The sequence below is a fragment of the Oncorhynchus kisutch genome, linkage group LG4 (genome assembly GCF_002021735.2).
Source record: "Oncorhynchus kisutch isolate 150728-3 linkage group LG4, Okis_V2, whole genome shotgun sequence".
NCBI classification, from domain to species: Eukaryota; Metazoa; Chordata; class Actinopteri; order Salmoniformes; family Salmonidae; genus Oncorhynchus; species Oncorhynchus kisutch.
The window spans coordinates 26,785,282-26,797,584 of NC_034177.2; the positions used below are offsets into that span (position 1 = coordinate 26,785,282).

General features: G+C 42.6%; 1 protein-coding gene and 1 long non-coding RNA gene across 3 annotated transcripts; both read right to left on the reverse strand.

The window, feature by feature from the left end:
* Positions 1-98: 98 nt before the first annotated feature.
* Positions 99-3,119, reverse strand: LOC109888649 (protein NLRC5-like). Of its 2 annotated transcripts, XM_020479816.2 has the most exons (13): positions 3,069-3,119; positions 2,597-2,680; positions 2,396-2,479; positions 2,217-2,303; positions 2,070-2,126; positions 1,913-1,960; positions 1,717-1,800; positions 1,526-1,609; positions 1,156-1,239; positions 966-1,052; positions 740-816; positions 534-598; positions 99-430 (listed from the first exon to the last, which is right to left on the reverse strand). In XM_020479816.2, exons 2-11 carry the CDS (start codon positions 2,662-2,664, stop codon positions 759-761), a joined length of 741 nt encoding a protein of 246 aa, XP_020335405.1. In that variant the 5' UTR covers positions 2,665-2,680; positions 3,069-3,119; the 3' UTR covers positions 99-430; positions 534-598; positions 740-758. The 2 variants fall into 2 exon arrangements, with proteins under 2 accessions (XP_020335405.1, XP_031677924.1); XM_031822064.1 differs by lacking the exon at positions 3,069-3,119 and having other exon boundaries at positions 2,597-2,789.
* A 4,662-nt stretch (positions 3,120-7,781) lies between these two features.
* Positions 7,782-10,969, reverse strand: LOC116373460 (uncharacterized). Its single transcript, XR_004209587.1, has 7 exons — positions 10,685-10,969; positions 10,257-10,338; positions 10,057-10,140; positions 9,846-9,935; positions 8,995-9,276; positions 8,784-8,874; positions 7,782-8,442 (listed from the first exon to the last, which is right to left on the reverse strand). It is a non-coding gene; the product is annotated as an uncharacterized LOC116373460 (long non-coding RNA).
* Between the last annotated feature and the right edge of the window lie 1,334 nt (positions 10,970-12,303).

Below are 12,303 nucleotides of genomic sequence, written 5' to 3' on the forward strand. Positions count from 1 at the left end.
TTATGGGGTATTTTGTGTAGATTGATGAGGGGGGCAAAAATGAATTCATATTAGAATAAGGTTGTAACAACAAAATGTGAAAAAAGTCAAGGGGTCTGAATACACTGTACCTCTTTCATGATGACAAATGTAAAATGTCTGCCTTAATCCTAAACACACCAAAGTTGTACCCATGAAGCCCATTGGAATATTACCTGGTACTTTGACAGGTTCTAACATTGGATCATTTGACAGATTGCCGATGCAATCAATTAGCTTAATTTGACACATTCAATTATGTTGACTATTTTTTGTCCAAGTCTGTACCCTAAGCCATTCCTCCAGTTCAGTAATCCCTGGAGCCTACCTGATCTTCCTCAGGCCTGTCCAGGTGGGCAGGTGTTTGATAAGCTCCTCCACTCCTTTATCTGACATCCTCATCCCCTCCAACCTGCAGGCCAGACACACATGGACAATACCACATCAGAAGTGATGGCTAGTTCATGCAGAAGTCAGATACTACTTGACATGCGTGTTATCATTATTCTACTCACTCAATCTCCTCCATTGCTCTGAGCCCCTCCAGAGAGGCCAGTAAGGACCAGTGTGGTCCCCTCCCCTGGGGATCCAGTCACCATGGTTACATACTTATTCAGACTACAGACAGATCACAAATCATTGGCAAAGATAACACTCTACACCACATTTGTCTCAGGCATGGCAAAGCCCACTACGTTCTCTATCAGGAAGCTCTACTCACTTTAGCCTCTTCAAGAAGGTCATAGTCCCTGTGCCAAGGAGACTGTGCTCTCTTGATCCAGCTGTGCAGAGTCAAGGCTGTGGACAGGATACAGGTATTTAGCTCATACCCTTACCCCAGGACACACAGTATATCATAGGAATAGCTGTCAGTCATGGTGGTCATGCTGTGCTGCAGTGGGAGGTCAGAGTTGGTGAGGGAATCTCAAGAGCGAAAGTTTTTTTACCTGATCCCCTCCAGAGAGAGACACTGTCCAAGCCCTTTGACCAGGTCCAATGCTCCTTCAGCTGTCCAACCAGAGCACAGGGACAGACTGGGGGACAGAGGGATCCGCATAAGTATTGTTGTGTCACTGGCCAGGTGGGGGAATACAGGTAGGGGTGATATGTAGAGAAACAAAGCGTGTCAGTTATTACTTGATTGTTCTGATATTTGGTAGGTTCTGGAGTGTTCTGGTCAGAACTACAGCTCCTCTGCCACTGATCACATGACCAGAAGAACTAAGGGGGAGAGAGTGGTGAAAGGTCAGAGTCAGGGCCAGAAATGAAACATAAGTAGGAACAGAGATAATTGACAATCACTTACTTCAAGCTCTCAATGTTTTTAGCCTGCAACTACCCCTTGGCAAGGAGCAATACCAGATCTTTAGATGTTTCTTTTGACTCAAGACTACAGAAAAATATAAACATGTTTATATTTTTCATGTGCAGCCTAAGATATTCATCTTTGGCCTACAAAACCCATGTAAAGCTCTTCCAACCCCCAAATTCATAACATAAGCCTCACCAGAGTTTCCTCATACTAACTAAGGATGGTAGGACAGAGCAGAGCAACTCTGCTCCCACTCTACCGATGCTGTTGTGTGGCAAACTAGAGGAAAATAAGAAATAGGTATAACTTAATACAACTAAATTAGACATTACAAACACTTTAACTACTTCCAAAGTATTCCCAGGTCCCTTCTCGCAGATACTTACTCTAGGTCCTGCAGCAGAGGGCATCTCTGGAGCACAGTCTGCAGAGACACTAGGTGGTGCCCTTGTACTGCACAGTCTACTAGGCTGAAACACAAGAGGCAGGAACATACAACAGGGAGAATATGCAGTAACCAATTGTGAGCCATCTTACACACATTCCTGTTAATGTAGGAATAACAGAGGACTCTGCTTTCACCTGATGGTCACGGTAGACAGAGAGCTAGCCATGTCTGCAGAACCACCACTGAAACACAAATGAAGCCAGCTCAGTTAAAACAGAAAGAGCTGTTATCTTTATCCTCATATCTAAAAATATTTTGCAAATAGACAACGAAAATGTATTTCAGCTTTACCTGGTAGTGAGATTTGTGGGGTTTTCCAAAGTAATGTGTACAGTGGTGTGGTTTACCCTGCAAATAAGTTCACACATACATTATGAATATCATGTTCTATATTACTATACTTCTAAATATTACCCCAATGCCAACATGAATTCTCACCTGATGGTGTGTATGTTGTGGTTCAGGTTCAAGCAGCAGGAGACCAGGTTAACAGCTGCTTCTGCTGTGATCCACGTCTCCTCAATACTGATGGGAAATACACACAGCCTGTTAACCTGAATCATACACACTCACACAAGAGATCCCACACACAAATGCTATTACCATATCCTCCTCACCTGATATAGCGTTGGACATGACCACACCTCAGCTGCTTCACCAAGTCTTCAATCACCTGAACATTCAGTCCGTTGTTTCTTATACTGAAGGGGAAAAGTCAGTCATTTCACTTCCAATAACTTACAGAGTCAATCACCAGTGTGTGTGTGTTTATGTGTGTGTGTGTGCATGCATGCATGCGTGCGTGCGTGTGGGCTCACTCCAGGGTGTGTAATGAGGACAGGGCAGTCAGGCTGTTCTGTAGAGCCAAAAGGCCTTCTCTCTGCATGGTGTTACAGGATAACCTACATATACAAGAGAAAACAGTGTTCCCCAGAATCATAGAGGAAAAAATACTATAGTGTTGGTCCCATGTTTCATGAGCTGAAATAAAAGATACCAGAAATGTTCCATACACACAAAAAAGCTTATTTCTCTCATATTCTTTGCACATTTTTTTTTTACATCCCTGTTAGTGAGCATTTCACCTTTGTCAAGATAATCCATCCACCTAACAGATGTGGCATATCAAGAAGCAGATTAAACCGCATGATCACTAGACAGGTGTACCTTGTGCTGGGGACAATAAAAAGCCCTTCTAAAATGTGCAGTTTTGTCACACAACACAATGCCACAGATGTCTGAAGTTTTGAGGGAGCATGCAATGGGCATGCTGACTACAGGAATGCCTACCAGAGAATTGAATGTCCATTTCTCTACCATAAGCCGCTTCCAACTTAGTTTTAGAGAATTTGGCCTCACAACCGCAGACCAGGAGTAAGCACACCGGCCCAGGACCTCCACATCCGGCTTCTTCACCTGCGGGATAGTCTGAGGGGAGGGGGGGCTGAGGAATATTTATGTCTGTAATATAGCCCTTTTCTATGATAACAGTCATTCTGATTGACTGGGTCTAGCTCCCCAGTTGGTGGGCCTATACCCTCCCAGGCCCACCCATGGCTACACCCCTGCCCAGACATCCATAGATTATGGCCTAAATTCATTGATTTCAATTGACTGATTTCCTTATAAACTGTAACTCAATAAAATAGTTGAAATTGTTGCATGTTGCATTTATATCTTTGTTCAGTGTATTATCATCCTTCTACTGCCAATCATGCTGTACTTCTGTGATTCTTTCAAATTCAGTGGTGTTATTTTAACTTTTTCAAATTTGATGAGTTTCAGGTTCATTATCTCAAAGGTCAGGCAGTTTTCCCAGTCCCATTCTCACCTCAGTTTGACCAACTGAGCAGCACAGCTCTTCAGAATCTCTGCTAGTTTCTGCAGATGGTCAGCCCCAAAATGACACTCTCTCAGACTGAAGGATCCAGGGAACATGAAGCAGAAAAAGAAGATGAGAGACTGAAGCTGTGGGGAGATAGATGTCATGTCTATAAGTTATATGGGAGAGGTCTGATATCATTTATACTGGCAATCCTTCCAGTTTCGATATGTTATTTTTCCTGAGAACAAAATAAACAATGCTTCCTGTTTGCTAAATGAGTTCACAGTATGGTATTGGTGTTGTTACTTCAATTGATGAGCAGAAAGTAGCCTTTTTGTTGTCTTACCTCAGAGTTTTGCCACAGTCACTGTCCAGTTCAAAGCGGATGAGCGACCTCTTCTCAGTTCCCAAACAGACAAAACAATACACAGACTTACAGCACAAACTATATGGCAGGGGTCCCCAGTTACATTCAGCTGTTGGACGATTTTTCCTTGAGCGGATGGTCGGGGAGCCGGAACATATTAATAAATCATTTGTACAAATTGACAGCAAGAATCAAAATCAAATCAAATTGTATGTAGATGTTCAGATTTCACCTTACAGTGAAATGCTTACTTAAGCCCTTAACCAACATTGCAGTTAAGAAAAAAAATAGTATTTACTTAAATAAACTGAAGTAAAAATTAAACAAATGAAATAACAAATAAATAAGGAGCAACAATAAAATAACAGTAGCGAGGCTATATACAGGGGGCACTGGTTAGTCAAGGTAATGTAGGTAATATGTACATGTAGGTAGAGGTAAAGTGACTATGCATGGATAATAAACAGAGTAGCTGCAGGATGAAAATGGGGGGTGGGGGGGGCGGACAATACGAATAGTCCGGGTAGCCATTTGATTAGCGGTTCAGGAATCTTGTGGACCTCTTACGTCCGTTTTGACCTATACTTGGCGCTCCAGTACCGCTTGCCGTGCGGTAACAGAGAGAACAGTCTATGACTAGGGTGACTGGTGTCTAACAATTTGATGGGCCTTCCTCACCGCCTGGTATAGAGGTCCTGGATGGCAGGAAGCTTGGCCCCAGTGATGTACTGGGCTGTTCACACTACCCTCTGTAGTGCCTTGCGGTCGAAGGCCGAGCAGTTGCCATACCAGGCGGTGATGCAACCAGTCAGGATGCTCTCGATGATGCAGCTGTAGAACTTTGAGGATCTGAGGACCCATGCCAAATCATTTAAGTCTCCTGAGGGGGAATAGGAGTTGTTGTACCCTCTTCACAACTGTCTTGGTGTATTTGGACCACAATAGTTTGCTGGTGATGTGGACACCAAGGAACTTGAAGCTCTCAACCTGATCCACTACAGCCCCATAGTCCACAATCATCACCTTTGTCTTGATCACATTGAGGGAGAGGTTGTTATCCTGGCACCACAATATCAGGTCTCTGACCTCCTCCCTATAGGCTGTCTCATCGTTGTCAGTGATCAGGCCTACCACTGTTGTGTCGTCTGCAAACTTAATGATGGTGTTGGAGTCGTGCTTGGCCATGCAGTCATGGGTGAACAGGGACTACAGGAGGGGACTGAGCATGCACCCCTGAGGGGCCCCCATGTTGAGGATCAGAGTGGCAGATGTGTTGTTACGTACCCTTACCCCCTGGGGGTGGCCAGTCAGGCAGTCCACGATTCAGTTGCAGAGGGAGGTGTTTAGTCCCAGGGTCCTTAGCATAGTGGTGAGCTTTGAGGGCACTATGGTGATGATCTCTGAGCTGTAGTCGATGAATAGTATTTTTACGTCGGTGTTCCTTTTATCCAGGTAGGCTCGTGTCACTGGGCAGCTCACGGCTTTGCTTCCCTTTGTAGTCCATAATAGTTTGCAAGCCCTGCCACATCTGACGAGCGTCGGAGCCGGTGTAGTACAATTCAATCTTAGTCCTGTATTGACGCTTTGCCTGTTTGATGGTTTGTCTGAGGGCATAGCGGGATTTCTTATAAGCCTCCGGGTTCTTGAAAGCGGCAGCTCTACCCTTTAGCTCAGTGCGGATGTTGCCTGTAATCCATGGCTTCTGGATGGGTTATGTATGTACGGTCACTGTGAGGATGACATCGATGCACTTATTGATGAAGCCAGTGACTGATGTGGTATACTCCTCAATGACATCGGAAGAATCACAGAACATATTCCAGTCTGTTCTAGCAAAACAGTCCTGTAGCTTAGCACCTGCTTCATCTGACCACTTCCTTATTGAGCGAGTCACTGGTGCTTCCTGCTTTAGTTTTTTTCTTGTAAGCAGGAATCAGGAGGATAGAATTATGGTCAGATTTGCCAAATGGAAGGCGAGGGAAAGCTTTGTACTTGTCTCTGTGTGTGGAGTAACGGTGGTCTGGAGTTTTTTTCCCTCTGGTTGCACATTTAACATGCTGGTAGAAATGAGGTAAAACGGATTTAAGTTTCCCTGCATTAAAGTCCCCGGCCACTAGGAGCGCCCCCTCTGGATGAGCGTTTTCCTGTTTGCTTATGGCTGTATACAGCTCGTATACAGCTCGTTGAGTGCAGTCTGAGTACCAGCATCCCAAACAGATATAGTATTTGACAAAAACGGAATCATTTCAAACCTTGATTACATTGGGATACAATCACATATGCCTCTCTATTTATGTGTCAGAATAATCTGGAACATATTTCCTAAATTAAAATCACTTTGAGCTGATTTCCTGGTGATTTTACAATCTTTTACGTACTACAGCAAAAACTATTTTAAAATAATATGTGCTCAAAAAACTTCAGACAAATAAAATCACCTGTGGGCCGAATTTGGCCCGCGGACCTCCTATTGGGGAACACTGCTATATGGGGGTTCTAGACAAGTAAATGTTAACTTTGCCAATATGGCATTGTTCAACAGATTTTACCTTACATCCACTTCAACCACTTTTTCACAGGTCGTCACTGTGTTCAGAATGTAGAGAGCCCCATCTGAGTGAGTCTGTTATCATCGAGACTGCAGATTAAAACAGAACACAGCTGTACAAGAAAGCACAACTAACCCCCACAAAGATAGAACAGATGCATCTGCTTCCACTGATAAAACAGTATTGTATAAGGTTTGTTTAGGGGCTAACCAGAGGAGGTAAATTGACGGACGTTTATCTTGGTGAAACAAGACAGCGCTAGCCGTAATGGAGTTCACTGTACGGACTGAAGGAAGATAGGCCATTGTAATGAGTCTTACTTCACTGAGGTAGCAATCCCCAGCCTTGGTAGAGAATCCACAAATCTATTCACTCCCTCATCTCTCAGAAGGTTACTGGATAAACTTCACCGTTTAAAAGAATGGGTTAATATCCATAACGAGAAATGTTGGTAGAAAATGTGTCGAAAAACTGCCAAGATACTGTAACCCTAATTTTCAGCAAGGGAAAACACAGTTCGATCATTGAGGAAGGCATATACACTAGTAGTGTAAAGTATTTATGTGAATACAGTGCAGTAGTTGTGAGTACATCATCATTTATAAACCCTGTTCTTTTTGCTAAAATGTGGGCAGTGTGACCCAGGTACAGGGATGTGTTTGAGGAGAGGGGACACAGGCACTCACTCCAGGTCAGACAGATGAGGACACTGCTCCAGGATCCCAGAGAGTATCTCCACATTCCCACTGCTCAGTGTGTACTCAGAGAGTCTGCAGAGGACAGGCAGGCAGGCAGGCAGACAGACAGACAGCTGAGAAAATAACTACAACTGACAACAGGCAGAATATTTTCAGAGAATTGGGAAGGAGGAAAACATATAACCTGGTAAGAAATAAAGAGAGAAGAGAACACAGCCCCAGATACTGTAGTAAACCCTGAAAGACAGAGACAGAACACTGACAGAGATAGAGGTAACAGTAGAACTCACTCTAGCTCAAGTAGGCTGGGACACTGTACCAGTCTTCTACATAGCTTGTTCATGTAAGTGGGATGGATATCACTGTGAGTTAGACTAAAACAAAAACATGTTTGGGATTATATTTAAGTTAAGTGAATGGGACATAAATTCAGTTAAAGATGCTCTATGGTTCCTGGTTGCTAAAACTCTAATAGTTTGTCTAATTTCAGTTTATGTGACAAAACAAGCAAGTATAGTGTAGAGAATCATTGTACCATCTAAACCTCTGAAACATATTTTCCATAACCCAAAATATTGTATTTTCAGCTGTTTGAAGTTGGTGCACACAACCAAAAGTAAAAGGCACAAAAACTCATCTTAAACACGGGAAACATAGAAATAGAGAACATAGAACAGATCTACCGCTTCTTAGACTTGCTCTTTCAATGAGAATGCTAGGTACAATTTTTGTGAAAACATGTATATTTTATTTGATTTATATTGACAGAGGAACTTAAACAAATAAGAAAAGAGCAGGATGCTAGACCTTTACCCTCACCCATCCCCTCCCTCATCCCAATTTCCCTCAGCCCGAGCCCCGCCCACTCACACATTCAATAAGATGCAGAACAACTACAAGAGAAAAAGTGTAAAGTAGAATAGCCCCCCCACAGGACAACTACACCCACCCCTCCCCCACAGAACAGTTGCATCCACCCAACCACAGGACCGCTACAGGTACTCAAGATAATTTGATGCATGATTTTATCTTAACCACGCAGAACTCCAGTAGTGAACGTTGTGGCTTTTTGCACTATGCATTCGCGCCCCGAAAGCTCTAATTGTGAATGACAGATCTATAACTCACATTTCTATGTGAATTTGGTCGGGTCGCCTAAAACGTTACATATCGTTCTGTGTCCTACCTGAGTTTCTTACACTGTTCCAATCCTGTAGATTGTATTCTGAAATGACAGAGATTCAGTGAACGGTTATTAGGACTACAACATCTTACTGAGTCATAGAATTGGTATTTTGAAAGCAACATCATCAGAAAGAGGTGTTATTATACAGTATATTGCTATTATTTTGTTGCTCTATTACATTTTACTGGAGAGGAATTTCAGAAACAGCTTCTTATCCCCCCCCCCATGACTGATAAATATAACCGTTTTATAGTTAATAATCATCACAAATGCAAACATATTACTAGACATGAATTCAAACACTTTCTACCATGCTGGTTTCAAGCATGTCTGTTTACAAAAGTGTTGGTCTGTATAAGACAGTAATGGGATGTGAATACCTGATATTCACTTCACTCATGTTCCTGTGTGAGCACAGGGTTCCAGCTAGGCTGCACAACTCCTTCCATGCTGACTGCATTCTCACTGACACTAAAACAAAATGAGGGTATACAGAAACTCCCTGGTGAGAAAAAAAGCTTTTAAGGAAAAAGAAACTGACAAAAAAGGAAGAAAAGGAAAAGACATTTGAGTTGCTATAGAAATTCTTACTTGATTTCCTGTATGTTGCTAAGCTGTGGCAAGAGGTCCAACAACTTCTTCAGACCTTTGTTTTCCAAGGCATTGTTGGAAATACTGACAATGGTGGGGGGTTATGAACAAAAACAAACAGGTCCTTGTATATGTGCATACCAACAATTATCCTTATTGCTATTTCACACTCCAAAGCCTCTCCCTGAGAACACTTACTCCAGCATAGTCAGAGCAGAGCAGTCCCTCAGATTCTCACACAGACGGTCCAAGTGAGGGGGACGAAGAGCACAGCCCGTCAGACTGCACACAGGGACCATGGGAAAATAGGATGGAAAGCAGAGACAATGTCATACCACCTACAGTAGAAAACATTCTCCACATCATTAGTAATATAAAAGTGAAAATATTGTACACACCAAAGTCTTAGAAATCTGGTGTTTCTCTATCCCCTAGAAAAAAAGCATGGCCACAAGAACAGGGTCTTGCAGCCTGTCATGGGGATGTATGGGGAAATTGCACAACAGTGAGTGGTAACCCACGGGGCACACACACTGGTTGAACCAACGTAATAGACATTGAATTGACGTTTGAGCCCAGTGGGAAGGGTCTGAGAGGAATTTACAGGACATTCTAAAAAAAGTTGTGTAATAGGGACCACAGTAGTATCATAATTTCTTACAAGATTAAAACGTCTGGTTTGGGCCTACAGCAAACCCCTTGACAGAGGAGACACCCTCTGAATAGTGAAGCCACCAGGAGGTGATGGGGTAGTGTGGTGGTTTTAGTCTGGTTGCAGTTTACGCACACAACAAGGGTGCTGTCTATATTGGCTTTATCTAAGAAAATAAAGGGTGTTATGCACAACATACCTGATGTCCACTTGAACCACATCAGGACATACAGACAGGAAACTGGTCAGAATCATCAGCCCATCAACAGATATGTGGCTGTCATTCAGACTGTCAAGACACAGACAATAACCGTATTAAGCAGCATAACTAGTTTCAAACATAATACGGGACAGGCATAAGATCATGACTTTATCAAAAGTCTTACACTTCAAATAAAAATCAGTCTTACACAATCTGTTTGGAGACGTTCAGCTTCTGTAGAGAGTCAGTCAGGGCCTTGAGAGTACCAGCCTTGATGTCGTCTTCTGACAGACTGCAGGGGACACAACATAACACCAAACAGAAAGTCAGATTCTCTTGACATATTTAGTGTCCTTACCCACAGTGTGATGTGACTTGCTCAAGAACACTGGGTACATTTGTACTTACTCTAGGAGAGTGAGGCCAGGACTTCTCGCTAACAACTGACAGTCTAGTCATCTGATCGGTACTCAAACTGCAGTTTAATAGGCTGTATGACACATAAAGAGAGGGAAGAAACAACAGCAATGTTACTCCTGGTATTCAAAAGCTCTTTATAAGAACCAAACAGAGAATATCATACCTGACAGTCAGTCCAATGTTTTTCATAGAACTTGAGACAAATAGAAAGGGAGAAAAATGGATAAGAGAGAGGCTGATTGATACAGTAGATTTCCCTATGTGGTATAGATAAAACAATGAAACAAAAGCAACATTCTCAACAAGAACATGAAACATTAGCTTGATTTGCATGGGCCTGTTGGTACGCCAAACACTGAAAAAAATAAATGAAAGTTGCATTCTTTTATTTCCCTTCACTAAAACACAAAACTCACCCTTATATGTCTGAGCTTGGGAAAAACAGGACGTTGATGTCCTTCATTCCACTGCAAAGCGAGATAAAACATAGTTTACCGGTATATACTACCCAATACTTGTTTTTCTTCAGTTTTGATAAAGTATGCACATTTCTTCTCAGTACTGCAGTCAGTTAACTGGAGGTTCTATTTGTGAATACATGAAGTCTCTACCCACTGGGCATACACTTGTTGAATCAATGTTGTTTCCACATCATTTCAATTATATCACGTTTAACTAATGTGGAATGCACGTTGAATTGACGTCTGTGCCCAGTGGGTATTGTCAAGTCCCGCCCTTGCTATGAAGCCCCTAAATAAGACTTTGTGCAACCAATTAGCTTCAGAAGTCACATAATTTGTTAAATAAAGTCCACCTGTGTGCAATCTGTGTCACATGATCTGTCACATGATCTCAGTATATATACACCTGTTCTGAAAGGCCCCAGAGTCTGCAACACCACGAAGCAAGGGGCACCACCAAGCAAGCGGCACCATGAAGACCAAGGAGCTCTCAAAACAGGTCAGGGACAAAGTTGTGGAGAAGTACAGATCAGGTTTGGGTTACAAAAAATATCCATCCCACGGAGCACCATTAAGTCCATTATATAAAATGGAAAGAATATGGCACCATAACAAACCTACCAAGAGAGGGCCGCCCACCAAAGGCAAGGAGGGAATTAATAAGAGAGTATCTGTCCATAGGACCACTTTAAGCCCGTACACTCCACAGAGCTGGGCTTTATGGAAGAGTGGCTAGACAAAAGCCATTGCTTAAAGAAAAAAATTGCTTAAAGAAAAAAATAAGCAAACACGTTTGGTGTTCGCCAAAAGGCATGTGGGAGACTCCCCAAACATATGGAAGAAGGTACTCTGGTCAGATGAGACTAAAATGTAGCTTTTTGACCATCAAGGAAAACGCTATGTCTGGCGCAAACCCAACACCTCTCTTCACCCCGAAAATGTCATCCCGCATCATGCTGTGGGGATGTTTTTCATCGGCAGGGACTGGGAAACTGGTTCGAATTAAAGGAATGATGGATGGTGCTAAATACGGGGAAATTCTTGAGGGAAACCTGTTTCAGTCTTCCAGAGATTTGAGACTGGGACGGCGGTTCACCTTCCAGCAGGACAATGACCCTAACAATACTGCTAAGGCAACACTCGAGTGGTTTAAGGGGAAACATTGAAATGTATTGGAATGCCCTAGTCAAAGCCCAGACCTCAATCCAATTGAGAATCTGTGGTATGACTTAAAGATTCCTGTACACCAGCGGAACCCATCCAACTTGAAGGAGCTGTAGCAGATTTGCCTTGAAGAATGGGCAAAAATCCCAGTGGCTAAATGTGCCAAACTTATAGAGACATAACCCAAGAGACTTGCAGCTCTAAATGCTGCAAAAGGTGTCTCTACAAAGTATTAACTTTGGGGGAGTGAATAGTTATGCACGCTCAAGTTTTCTGTCTTTTTGTCTTATTTCTTGTTTGTCTCACAATAAAAAATATTTTGCATCTTCAAATTGGTAGGCATGTTGTGTAAATCAAATAATACACCCCCCAAAAAAATCTATTTTATTTCCAGGTTGTAAGGCAACAAA